This window comes from Brassica rapa, unplaced genomic scaffold (assembly GCF_000309985.2).
Source record: "Brassica rapa cultivar Chiifu-401-42 unplaced genomic scaffold, CAAS_Brap_v3.01 Scaffold0168, whole genome shotgun sequence".
NCBI classification, from domain to species: domain Eukaryota; kingdom Viridiplantae; phylum Streptophyta; class Magnoliopsida; order Brassicales; family Brassicaceae; genus Brassica; species Brassica rapa.
Genome location: NW_022610112.1, coordinates 32,174 through 46,671, shown reverse-complemented (window position 1 = coordinate 46,671; position 14,498 = coordinate 32,174). Strand labels below are relative to the sequence as shown.

The 14,498-nt window shown below is 41.9% G+C and overlaps 1 protein-coding gene across 1 annotated transcript; it reads right to left on the bottom strand.

Annotated features, from left to right (window-relative positions):
- Positions 1 to 278: 278 nt before the first annotated feature.
- Positions 279 to 2,033, bottom strand: LOC117129811. Its single transcript, XM_033283049.1, has 3 exons — positions 905 to 2,033; positions 527 to 661; positions 279 to 343 (listed from the first exon to the last, which is right to left on the bottom strand). Exons 1-3 carry the CDS (start codon positions 2,031 to 2,033, stop codon positions 279 to 281), a joined length of 1,329 nt encoding a protein of 442 aa, XP_033138940.1.
- Between the last annotated feature and the right edge of the window lie 12,465 nt (positions 2,034 to 14,498).

Sequence of the window (14,498 nt, the reverse complement as noted above, 5' to 3'; positions counted from 1 at the left end):
GCTCCGCGCATGTGGAGAAGCTAATTGGCTAGTCCAAATGAGCTTATCCTCTCCTGATTGACCTCACATGCTTTAGTCTTCTCTTGATTTCGAAAACCCTTGTATGCTCACACTATATATTGTAACTCATGTCCTTAATGAAAGATTAGACAGTTCAGATTACACTTAGCCTCCATGGCGTTTCTCTTGGTCTCTTAAGCTAATCTATTACTCTAAATCATCTCTCATACTTCTCTAATCTCTTCTAAACTCTCAGATTACTCTTTATACTCTAAAAGTCATAGAGATAGATCCCTCAGAACTTTCGTCGGTGTCCTGTTGATGAGATAACATGCTGAGACAACTGCATCACTCCAAAATCTCTTGGGAACATTAGAATGAAACATCATTGATCTTGCTACTTCCATCAGGTGTCTGTTCTTCCTCTCAGCCACACCATTCTGTTGTGGAGTGTAGGGACAGCTGGTTTGATGAACTATCCCATGCTTCATCATATGATTCTTGAATGCATGGCTAGTGTATTCACCTCCATTGTCTGACCTTAGTACCTTCACAGTAGCATTATAGTGATTAGTGACATAAGCTTGGAAGTTTATAAATGCCTCTAACACTCTATCCTTGGAAGGAAGCAATGTGACCCATGTATACTTAGATTTTTCATCTATGAAAGTCACAAAATACTTATGCTTATCCCTAGATATACATGGAGATGTCCACACATCAGAGTGTATTAAGTCAAAGCATTTCTCATAGACAGTTTCAGATGTGGGAAAGACAGTTTTGCAATGCTTCCCTAGTATGCATGCTTCACATTCAAGGTGATTAACTGATAGATTAGGCATCATTAGCTCAAGGGCGCGAGTATGAGGATGTCCTAATCTAGCATGCCAAGTAATACTATCACAGCCATCAGCAGTACTACTCATGCATATAGAGATAGAGGGTTTAGAGAGCTTAGTTGATTGTAGCTGGTATAGATTGTTGGTACTGCTCCCCTTTCCAATCACTTGACCCGTAACAAGATCTTGAAACTCAACCTCCTGTGGCCTGAATACTACTTGACATTGCAAGTCAACAGTAGCTCTCTTTACAGATATCAAATTGGAGGTAAACTGAGGCAGGTACAAGGCTGTTGACTCCCTGTCAAATAGCTTCAAGCTTCCTATCCCTTCTATAGGAATTTTATCTCCATTTGCTATCTGAACATTTCCAGTAGCTGCTCTCACTTCATCCATCAGACTCCTATCACTGATCATGTGATGACTGGCTCCAGAATCCACAATAATAGGTTTAGACCTTACTGAATGACCTCCTTGCTTCTTTGATGCAGTGAGTGCTTTTGCTTTGGCTACAAATGCATCCCACTCTCTTCTGGTAATCACCTCATCCGCTCCACCCTTCTCGTGTCTGCTTGTTAAGCTATCCCCATCTTTTATGTCTCCTATGTATGCTGAATACAAGCTCTTGCCGGTGATTACTTGTTCTAGCTCAGTAATCTTTCTCCTCTTATCCGGCTGCATCGTTGCTTGCTCATGCTTCACCAAACCACACACACTCTCCACATCAGGTAGGATTTCTTCCGTGAGGATCTTCCTGACCAGTTTATCATAAGACTTATCCAAACTCAGCAGAAGACTAAACACTTCATCTTGCTCTAGCCTTCTCTTCAGTATGTCTTTATCTGAGGTACTCGGTCTGAGCGCCTTCAACTCTGCCCATAAGCTCTTAAACCGTTCAAGATGCTTACTGAGCTCTTCTCCATCTTGCTTCAGATTCTCAATGGCCCGCTTAACCACAAAAACCTTGCATAGATGCGATCTGTCCTCATACACAGCTTCCATACTCTCCGACAACTCCTTAGCTGTCCCTTCATGACCATCAGCTTCCAGGGTTGAACTTGAGAGCGACCTCTGGATGACCCCAAGTGTTCCATGATTCTCTTGAATCCACTTGCCTTCACCCATCTGCTTTGTAACCACTTCACCCCCACGATTCCACTCATCAGGAGTAACTGTTGTACATAGCTCCACCATGGTGTCGTCTGTTTCCATCTACAAGAAGAGAACCTCAACACACCAATAACCCAGAACACCAAATCTTCAAGCACGCTCACAAACCCAGAATCTCCAAGAACACAAATTTGCGGAATGAACTCAGGTTTTAGAGCAACCTGGCTCTGATACCATATTAGATTTTGATTTAGTGAGTGTAGAACGTGGATTAAGAGAGAATAAGATTGATTTGAGTAAGTAGATTGAGAGAATTAAGAGATTAGAGTAATGAGAGAGAGTAGAAAGATTAGAGAGAGATAGACTCAAAACTCAGATTAATTCATTCAGATGAGAGCATACAAGATATAAGGAGATTACAATCATGTCTAGGTTCAGTGAATTCAACTTAGACTATAAGCATGTGAGGTCAATACAAATAATAGGCTGAGATGCTTCACATGCTTAGACAGGCTGTAAAGTAGCTTTACCTTTCCAGCTAGCCCCAATCCTTATCCATCCCTCTCTTGGACGAGTTCCTTCATCAGTATAGAGCCAAGGTAACTTCCCAAGTCACTTCCATCCAGATATGGTAACTCCAAAGTAACTGAGGTAAATTCTAAAGTTACCATGGTAAATCTCTAAAGTTACTGTCTCTGCCTCATCACTCTATTGAACCCCAAAGCTTCATCTCTCCACTTTTTGATCTTCATCTCAACACACTTCTCATTGCATAATGACCCATGCTACACTTCCTGTAGACTAAGGACTAGATATGTCCAATGGTATTATGCAATGGCCATCTCTCATTGCATACTCAATCACACTACACTTCCTGTAGATTATGGATTAACATGTCCTAGTGATGATATGCAATGGCACAAGACCTTTGTCTTTACATTCTTGGTTGTTGGGAGTTACATGTATCACTTCCCTTGTGTACCTAACACCACCACAACTCAATGCAAGATCAGATCACCCCATTGGGATCAAACCAAGATTATCCAGCCTGTTTGATCACCAATGCCACAATAATATATGATACTTGAAACAAGCTAGACAATCAAGACAATCAAGCAAAGACAATCAATTCAGTTTTTTTTTTAAATGCAACAATAACTGAATGCATTAGGTTACATACTCACTATATGAATGAAATAGATTTAACCCAAATGAAACACAAGCCTAGATGATACTTATGCAATCAAGGCGACAAGAGTGACTCAATTCATGCTTATGCTCACTAGTTTTATCAACGCCAATGATCCAAATAGCTTAGACATACTTCTAAATGCTTATAAGACATCACTGATGGATTTAACTATGGCATAGCAACAATCAGAACTGGACTGAGTCAAGACAAGAGATTTTCAATCTCTTAACAATGACAATGCAAGTTCTATTTTTTAAGTTCTCTAAATGCAATACAAGCTTATCAGCACATTTGCAATTTAGGCTCATTTTTAAATGCATTACTACATGAATGCACAATCTTAAAGCTTTAGCTATATGAATGCAACAGGTTCAATCCATGAGCAATATTAAGGCTATGCACAACAGTTTCAATCAAAACCAATGATGCAAACAACTTAGACAATTTCTAATTGATGCAAGACTTTCATTGATGGATTAAACATAGGCAATAGCATCAGATAACAATAGGATTGAACTTAGACAGTATGAGATATGATTATGTATGCAAAATAACTTATCAATCATGATGCAAGTAGCAGAGACATTCTACTCAATTCTACAACACATTCATGATGATTCAAGCTATGACAATACTCAAGACAATGCAATAAACAAAACATGAGATTCTGGGACTCTAGACATTACTTACTATCAATATGACAATGCAACAGCAAAACAATTTCAGTGCAATTAGCCTAGACATTCTACTAGAAGCTATAAACTCTTAATGGAATTAGGGAAAGCACATAGTATAATCAGGAGATAAACCTATCAAGACATATTAAGATAGATGAAATTAGGTTTACTCCCTTGGTTAAGATGATGAGGAGTGGTTCTCAAAGTTACCACTTGAATCCTTACTTCTTCTTCTTCTCTTATTGCAATCACCCTTCTGAATTCACCACCATGATGGAATGCTTGTGGATGCTTCAGCTACTTCTTCAATCACCTCACAATAGAAGCCGCCTTGATAGAGTAGCCTTCTTCTTCACACAGCCAAGAGTGCTCTGTCTTAGTTTGAGCACCCTCTTGAATAGGCACGCCACTGCCTAGACCCGGTTGGCTTCTTCTTCAGTTACTTGCAATGGTAAGAGGAAGACCAGTGAGCTTCAAGTGAGTTTTACAACCATCTGCGCTTCACCCTTCTTGTAGTAACTCTCCATTGCACACACAATGGACACCATTCTTTCTCTTTAAACTCGGATTTGATGATGAACTAGGAACACCTTTTGTGAACCTGAAACATCACTCAAACTCTAGCCAAGATAAGACACAATTGCATTGGGATCAATTCATGACTTCATCAAGTTTGATCACCAATGTCTCAAGCTTTATAACATTAGAAAGAATCAAGACAATGTCAAGTTCTTATCTATGCAAGCAACCATTCTCTAAATACTAAGCAAGACCTTATCAGATTCAAGTCAAAGTATTTAGGCAATTTTAATCACTCCTTAATATGAAACTTAGACTTTAATCTAAATGCAACAATCCAAGGCAGCAACAAGGCAGTATGCATTAATCTTAATCAGTTTCTAACTCATGAAAGCAAGTATGATTAGATAATATAATCTATCATCTTAACAAGACAAGTTAATTTAGAGAAACAAGGAGGGAGTCATGAACTGAAGGAGAAGGAGATGGGTAACGATCCAGACTCACATATCCTCAAAGTCATGAGCTTTCCATCCAAGGGTAATACAAGGACCAACCTGGTTCCTTGGTTCACAAGATGTGTTCTTGGTTCACCATCCATCCGAGTTGAAAGTAGGAGACTTTTGCCCATTGTGTGTGCAATGGAGAGTGGATACGAGAGTGGTGATGCGCCACTGGTGTGTAGTCTCACTGAAGCTCACTTGCAAGCTTGGACCTATACTCAATCCAAGCTTTAGGAGGGCAGTTTAGTGAGCTATCAGTCTGTTCAAGAAGGTTCAGAAGGTCCATTGCAAGCAACTGAAGAAGAAGAAGCCATCCGGGTCTAGGCAGTGGCGTGTCTAGGCAAGAAGTGTTCAGAGCACTCTTGGCTGTGAGAAGATGGAGACTCTATCAGTGCGGCTTCTAGTGTGTGAGGTGGCTGAAGAGGTAGCTGAAGCTTCCACAAGCATTCCATGAAGATGGCGAGTTCAAAGGTGTTGCAATGGAGTAATGGTACAGATCATGAAGCTATCCATCCAAGCTTGTTCCTGTGAGAGTCTCAAGCTTGAGGGGGAGTGTTGAAGCTTACATGATCTGAGAGTACTTGGTGGTTATTCAAGAAGAGGAGCAGATCAGTTATGAAGGATGAAGAAGCAATCACCAATGCGGCCTCTAGAGTGAGGTGATTGGTACTACAGTCTGAAGCATCCGGTCATGAAGGTTTCAGTAACATGGTGGTGACTCATGAAGAAGAAGCAGCCAAGACTCAGCTTGTATCTATCAAGGAAGATCTGTTAGTCCGAGCACTTGATACACAACAAGAAGGTTGTGAGAAAGGGGGAGAGACCAAGATCTGTCTAAAGAAGAGTACAAGAAGTGTTGATGATGAGCAAGAGGAGTGGGTTCTATCTTGCATCACATGAGGGCCATGATCCAGAGTCTTTGTGTCCCTTACATTGTTGGTAAGGCACAAAGACTCACTGGCCAATCCCTAGGCCTTGGAGGCTTTACTCTTTTTCCCTCATCAAGGTTTTCTCCCAAAGGGTTTTCCTTGGTGAGGTTTTTAATGAGGAAGTTCTTCAAGGTTCCAAGCTTGACTTAGGATCAGCTAAAGTGAAGCTTGAGGGGGAGTGTTAACTTGAAGAAAAGAAATGGAGACAAAGGAGAAGTATGGAGGAGTTTGGGTCTGGTGCAAAGATAGGGCAAGTCTTATAGAGATTGCTATCAAGCTTAAGAAGTGTCTTATGAGCTCCAGAAGTGGTCTAGAGGCTGTGCAAAGATAGGGCCAAGTCCAGGAGGGACTTAGAGATGTTGAGGAGCAAATGGGCGAGTGTGCAAACTTAGGGCGAGGCTGTACAGCATGTACGGACCGGTACGACCCGAGAGAACACAACTCGCCCATTTGAGATGTTTTGTGATTGTGCAAAGTCCGGGCTCAGATGTGCAAGCTTAGGGCGTGATCAGAACATGTCCAGGAGGAGTTGTGCATAATTAGGGTGTTGGGAATGTCTCTGGTCGTATGGAATCAAAGGAGAATCAAAGAAGATGCCTTGTGAGTTTGAAAGGAGAGTGGCGCCAAAGACAAGCTGGAACAGGCTGGCTGTTGGCTGTGTAAAGAAGTAAAGGGGACCATGTATCTAGTCTGATATATGGAAAGATACAAGGGAGCCTTACAGCAGCCAATCAGGCGCCAGTCTCTACCTTGACCAGATTCAAATGAGCCAATCACACAGCAGCAAGAGCACAGCCAATGAGAGACAAAGACCAGCTCAACTCTCCATCTGATCCATCCATTCTTCAAGTCTATTATAAACCATTAGATTTAGGTTTATGAGTTTGCAAAGTGTAAAGGCATATATAAGCCTATCATTGTCGAATTGTAAACCCTAAGGGAGTAAGGGGGATTTCCCCTCTCCACTTCTTGGAAATAAGAAAATGTGTTCTTGAATCAGATTCTCTTTAATCTCTCCCTTTCTTAGTCTTGAATCTTCTAATCTCTCAAAGTCTCTTGTTTCTGATTTAAGTAAACACTCTCATCAATCTCTCTTTCTAAATCACCTAGAGCAAGCTCTCATCTTTCTCCATTGGAGTTTATACACACACAAACACAACCAGAGAAGAGAACTCTACAAATCTCACAACTAGAGAAGAGAACTCTACAAATCTCACAGGATGAACATGTCTTTAAGGTTTGGCTTTGGCTTTGAGCTGAGGGTAGAGCTGGTGTTGTGTGGAAGCTACAGCTCAGGTTTTGATGAACCTGGCTCTGATACCATATGATTTTTAAAGAGATCTCTACTCTGGTAGTATGTGTGTGTGTATAAGCTTCAATGAAGAATGATTAGAGCTTGTTCAAGGTGATATAGAGAAAAGGATTAGTGAGAGTGTTTATGAGTATGTGAGAGACTTAAGAACAGAGATTAAGAGACTTAAGAGACTAGAGAGAGACTGAGAGAATAAGAGACTGAAGATTAGAGAAGGAGAAGGGAAACCCCCTTACTCACTTAGTTATTACAAATCGACATCCTTAAGCTTATATACTAGCTTTACAACTCGTAATACTTAGGAAACCCTAGCTAAGAGATAAGATAAGAAGGGTGGAGATCTTCTGGTTTGAATTGGATGCTTCAGATCACTCTTGGTGCTTTATTAGCTGCTTGTATGTGCCTGATTGGATGAGGGAAAGTATGGTGAGGAGAGCTTGTGTATCTGCCCATTTAACTGTCCAGATACACAACCTTGTCTTGCTCTTCCTTTCCAGCTGTGGCCAGCCTGTCGTGGACCACTACAACCAATCCCATACTTCCCACAAACTGGCGCCAACTCTTGTTTGAATCTTCTTGCCACCAAAGCATCTTCTTGATTCCATTTGATGCTTCTCACCATCCCGGACTTTGCACATTCATATTAGAGCTTCTCCTTGGCTGTACGGACTTGCCATAACCGTACACCAATGCCCTATATTTGCACAGCCCTCAAATAGCTTCAAATGGTCGAGTCCATAAGTCTTGAGTTGATCATGTCCGTACAGGCCGTACCATCCGTACGGCCGTCCGTACCGGCCTCGCCCTTAAGCTCCCAAACTCCTCCAAAGATCTCCCAACTCTGATTACTACTCTTCTTGATCACTATCTTATCTTTGTACTAGCTTCACATCTCTTCTGAAGCTTCATAGAACTCTTCTTACGATGTTCAAGTGCTTGCCCTATTTGGACTCAAGCTCCATTCTTCTCTTCAGTTCAACATTGGCAAGAAGAAGTTATCCCACTTTCAAATCAGGTGATTCCAGTTTCCCAGTTTGGGAATAGGACCGCTTATTCGTCGTTCCAATCAAATCAGGATGAATCTCTTTGTGAGAAGCTTGATTTGGATACATAAAGTGGTGGAGAATCACCAGGAAGTTGAATAAATCTCATAGGAGTTGGCAAGAAGAAGTTATCCCACTTTCAAATCAGGTGATTCCAGTTTCCCAGTTTGGGAATAGGACCGCTTATTCGTCGTTCCAATCAAATCAGGATGAATCTCTTTGTGAGAAGCTTGATTTGGATACATAAAGTGGTGGAGAATCACCAGGAAGTTGAATAAATCTCATAGGAGTTGGCAAGAAGAAGTTATCCCACTTTCAAATCAGATGATTCCAGTTTCCCAGTTTGGGAATAGCACAGCTTCTTCGTCGTTCCAATCAAACCAGGATGAATCACTTTGTGAGAAGATTGATTTGTATACATAAAGTGGTGGAGAATCACCAGGAAGTTGAATAAATCTCATAGGAGTTGGGATGAAGAAGTTATCTCACTTTTAAATCAGGTGATTCCAGTTTCCCAGTTTGGGAATAGGACAGCTTATTCGTCGTTCCAATCAAACCAGGATGAATCACTTTGTGAGAAGCTTGATTTGTATACATAAAGTGGTGGAGAATCACCAGGAAGTTGAATAAATCTCATAGGAGTTGGCAAGAAGAAGTTATCCCACTTTCAAATCAGGTGATTCCAGTTTCCAAGTTTGGGAATAGGGCAGCTTCTTCAACGTTCCAATCAAACCAGGATGAATCACTTTGTGAGAAGCTTGATTTGGATACATAAAGTGGTGGAGAATCCCCAGGAAGTTGAATAAATCTCATAGGAGTTGGGATGAAGAAGTTATCCCACTTTAAAATCAGGTAATTCCAGTTTCCCAGTTTGGGAATATGACAGCTTATTTGTCGTTCCAATCAAACCTGGATGAATCTCTTTGTGAGAAGCTTGATTTGGATACATAAATATACACTTTTGTGTATTAGAGCATGATTCAACCAATCAGGGATAATCAGATGAAAAGATTAAAGAGATTAAGAGTTTTTAGAGAGAATAAAGAGAGAGAGACTCAAAACTCCATTAATTAATAACTGATGAGGTTTACAAGTATTAATAGAGAGAGCAACAAGGAAATTCGAAATGGATAAGCATGTGTAGTCAAAGGACAGGCTGGAACTCCTTTTGAATCACTTGGCTGTGCTTTCTCACATGCTTGCACTAGTATAAAGGCAACTTCTCCTTTCCAGCATCATACAGGCTGTCAAAGTGATCCCTTATCCTTCCTTATCCTCCCTTATCCTCTTTGGTCGAGTTTCCTCTCTTCTCTTCACTAAGTTACCTTCTCATCCCATCAGATAACTTCCCCAAGTAGTTACTGTGGTTAAAATAAAGTTACCACAGTAAAACTCTAAAGTTACTGTCTCAGCCTCCTTGGTCTTCATCTCAATACTCCCCCTCAAGCTTGACCATGTAGAACAAGTCAAGCTTGGAAACCATGAAGACCTCCCTCATTAAAAACCTCACCAAGTAAAACCCATTGGGATAAAACCTTGATGAGGGAAAAAGAGTGGAGACTCCATGGTTAAGGGGCTCAGCTCCTAGGAGTCAGATCAATGAGTCCAAGCCTTGACAGTATGGACTCCATTGTCTTCAATCTCGCTGCCTTAGTAAACACATCTGCAAGCTGATCTTCACTTCTTGTATAACATGGCAGAATCACTCCTAAGATGATCATCTGCCTCACCTTATGACAATCCACCTCTATGTGCTTTGTTCTCTCATGAAACACTGAGTTGGAGGCAATGTGGATAGCTGCTTGATTGTCACAATGCATAGTCATAGGAGTACTCTGCTCAATCTCTAGATGCTTCAAGATCCCCTTGATCCACACCAACTCGTTTGTCAGCTTCAGCATGGCTCTATACTCAGCTTCAGCACTTGAACAAGAGATAACCTTCTGCTTCTTACTCTTCCAAGTAACCAAGTTTCCTCCAATGAATGTACAATACCCAGTAGTTGATCTCCTGTCCACTCTATCTCCTGCCCAATCAGCATCACAATACCCAACCACTTCTGTACTGCCATTACAACCCATCCAAACTCCTTGTCCAGCCGTCCCACTCAGATACCTCAGTATCCTATCAACCATCTTCCAGTGATGGACCTTTGGCGCCTGCATATGCTGACTCACTTGGTTCACAGCAAAACATATATCTGGTCTGGTGATGGTCAAGTAGATCAGCTTGCCAACCATCTTCCTGTATAGCTTAGGATCTTCAAACAGCTGCTTCTCTTCAACCTCCCCCTCACGCAGAACTTTATATCCCTCCTCAAGGGGTGTCTTAGCTATCTTTCCTCCAAGCACATCAGTCTCCTTCAACATATCCATAGTATACTTCCTTTGAGACATAAACAAACCCTCCTTTGATCTGCATATCTCAATGCCCAGAAAATACTTCATCTCTCCCAAATCCTTGATGTCAAACACAGATTTGAGAAACTCCTTAGTAGCCTGAATCCCTGCCTTATCACTTCCTGTGATAATCAAATCATCCACATACACTAGAATCACAATGCTCCCTGAAGGTCCTGTCAAGGTGAAGAGAGTGTGATCTAGTTCAGACTTCCTAAAGCCTCTCCCATTGAGTGTTGTACTCAGCTTCCTGTACCAAGCTCTAGGTGACTGTTTCAACCCATATATTGCTTTCTTCAATCTCAAAACATTCCCTGGCTTTACTAGATGCTCAAGACCAGGAGGTGGATGCATGTATACTTCATCTTCAAGTTCACCTTGCAAGAAAGCATTCTTCACATCCATTTGCCACAAATCCCACTCCAAGTTTGTTGCAATAGATAACACAATTCGAATTGTGTGAAGCTTGGCCACTGGTGCAAAAGTATCAATGTAATCTTCCCCATAAGTCTGTGTAAATCCTCTTGCAACCAGCCTAGTCTTGCGCCTATCTATCTCCCCATTTGCAAGGTACTTGATGGTGAAGATCCATCTGCTTGAAACTGCCTTCTTCCCTTTAGGTAACTCACTCTCATACCAAGTATCATTCCTGATCATTGCATCCCTTTCATCTCCTACTGAATCTCTCCAAACCTTGTGCTTCATAGCTTCTTCATAAGATCTTGGTATCTCATTCTCATCCAAGTTACACATAAACACCATGTGCTCTTCTGGAAACTCAGCAAAGGAACACACGGCTTGAGAGGGATGCTCCACAGCCTGGGCATTGTAGTACACTCTCGTGTTTACCCAGTTGGAAGGATCCCTCCTTATCCTTGTGCTCCTCCGCAAGGTCTCAACCTGTTCTTCAGCCTGAACATTCTCTTGTGCTTCCTCTCTTAAACCAGTAGGTTCTCCCTGCTCATTTCCACCTGACTGAGCTCCACTCTCTACTTCCTGTGTCTCCTCCTGATCATGCTGACCTGAATCCTCTTGGTTATGCTCCTGCTCCCCTGATTCAGATCCATTCCCCCTCTCATGATCAAGAGGAGTTGTTCCTCCAGCTTCTCCAGCTTGATTAGAAGGTCCTGTTCTTCCTGGTTCCTGATCTTGGGATAATCCTATCCCTAGCCTCTCCAACAACACCCTCAATGTTGTTGCCTTCTCTGATGGAGCTCGGGACAGATCCTCTAGGTCTTCCCATTTCTTCTCCTCATAATACCCTTTAGACTCAACAAACTTCACTTCTCTAGATACCATAACCCTCCTAGTTATTGGATCATAACATTTGTAGCCTTTCTGAGTGATTGAGTACCCAATGAACATAGCTTTAGTACTCTTTGCTTCTAGCTTGTTCCTTCTTTCTCCGGGAATCATCACATAACATAAGCACCCAAAGACTCTCAAATGATCAATGTGTGGCTTGGCCTTGTTTAATACTTCAAAGGGAGACAGTTTCTTCAAGACACGGGTTGGCACTCTATTGATGAGATAGCAAGCAGTCTGAACAGCATCACTCCAAAACCTCTTAGGGACATTCATGTGGAACATTATTGATCTCGCAACCTCCATCAAATGTCTGTTCTCCTCTCAGCCACCCCATTTTGTTGTGGTGTGTAAGGACAGCTAGTTTGTTGCACAATCCCATGCTTTGCAAGATGACTCTTGAAAGCATTGCTAGTGTATTCTCCTCCATTATCAGACCTCAGAATCTTCACAGTGGCATTGTACTGGTTAGTAACATATGCTTGGAAGTTCATGAAGGCTTCCAGGACTCTGTCTTTGGAGGGAATCATGGTGATCCATGTGTACTTGGACTTCTCATCAATGAAAGTCACAAAGTACTTATGGCTGTCTCTAGACATACAGGGAGCTGTCCACACGTCTGAATGCACCAGATCAAAGCAATTCTCATATCTGGTTTCTGATGTTGGGAAGACAGTTCTACAGTGCTTTCCAAGTATACAAGCTTCACACTCCAAGTGATTGAACGCCATACTTGGTAGAATCAGTTCAATTGCCTTGGCATGAGGATGTCCCAGCCTTGCATGCCATGTGAGATTATCACACCTATCCGTTGTGCTGCTTAAACACACAGACTCCACAGGACTAGGCGCCTCAGTTGTTTGGAGATGATAGAGCTGATGCTTGCTGTCTCCTCTGCCAATAACTCTTCCAGTCTTCAAATCCTGGAACTCAACTTCATTTGGTCTGAAAACCACTTGACAATCCAGATCAACTGTAGCCTTCTTAACTGAGATTAGATTGGATGTAAACTGAGGTAGGTAGAAGGCAGTGGAGTTCTTCTCAAACAGCTTGAGGTTTCCCACTCCTTCTATTTGGATCCTGGTACCATTGGCTATCATGACACTCCCTGTTGCTGCTTTAACCTCACTGATTAGTCTCTTGTCACTGATCATGTGGTGTGTTGCTCCAGAGTCAATGATGATGGGTTTAGATGTGGATGCTTTGGCAGGAGCACCCAGACTCCGGGTCGTAGCCAAAGCATACACATGCTTAACCAACTCATCCCATTCCTTCTTTGTCACACACTCATCTGCCCTCTTGGTATCCATTCCTCTCATATCCGCACTGTCTCCTACTGTTTCTCCCATGTAAGCTGAGTATGAACACTCTCCTATAACCATCTGCTGAAGTTCATCCTTGATTCTCTTCAAGATTACACTCATCCTGTCACTTAAGTGCTCAGACTCGCTATCCTTTTTCCATGCCCTTCTCTTCATTAACCACTCCTTAGAAAGTTTTCTCAACCTTCCCCTCTTACAGCTTGTACCTCCCTTCCATCTTTCTGGCTTCCTGTTCATTTCCCACACATCACAAGTATATTTAACAAGCTCACATACCTCTTCCATAAGGAAGCTGAAGATCACATCTTGCTTCCTCCTTTCTTGACAACATCTCGGATTTGATGTGTGTGTCTTCACCACATCTAGCTCTGACCATACTTCTCTCAGCCTTCCCACAAGCTGATAACACTAATCCTTTCCTTGTCTCAAGCCGCGGATCACCCCTCTGTCCTCAACGACTCTCACAAGCTTGGACTTGCCTAAAGTTGCTTCAATCTCACTCTTTGTAGTGTTTCCTTGAAACCAGGATGAATCACTTTGTGAGAAGCTTGGTTTGGATACATAAAGTGGTGGAGAATCACCAGGAAGTTGAATAAATCCCATAGGAGTTGGGATGAAGAAGTTATCCCACTTTCAAATCAGGTGATTCCAGTTTCCCAGTTTGGGAATAGCACAGCTTCTTCGTCGTTCCAATCAAACCAGGATGAATCACTTTGTGAGAAGCTTGATATGGATACATAAAGTGGTGGAGAATCACCAGGAAGTTGAATAAATCTCATAGGAGTTGGGAAGAAGAAGTTATCCCACTTTCAAATCAGGTGATTCCAGTTTCCAAGTTTGGGAATAGCACAGCTTCTTCGTCGTTCCAATCAAACCAGGATGAATCACTTTGTGAGAAGCTTGGTTTGGATACATAAAGTTGTGGAGAATCACCAGGAAGTTGAATAAATCTCATAGGAGTTGGGATGAAGAAGTTATCCCACTTTCAAATCAGGTGATTCCAGTTTCCCAGTTTGGGAATAGCACAGCTTCTTCGTCGTTCCAATCAAACCAGGATGAATCACTTTGTGAGAAGCTTGATTTGGATACATAAAGTGGTGGAGAATCACCAGGAAGTTGAATAAATCTCATAGGAGTTGGGATGAAGAAGTTATCCCACTTTCAAATCAGGTGATTCCAGTTTCCCAGTTTGGGAATAGGACAGCTTATTTGTCGTTCCAATCAAACCTGGATGAATCTCTTTGTGAGAAGCTTGATTTGGATACATAAAGTGGTGGAGAATAACCAGGAAGTTGAAAAAATCTCATAGGAGTTGGGATGAAGAAGTTATCCAACTTTCAAATCAGGT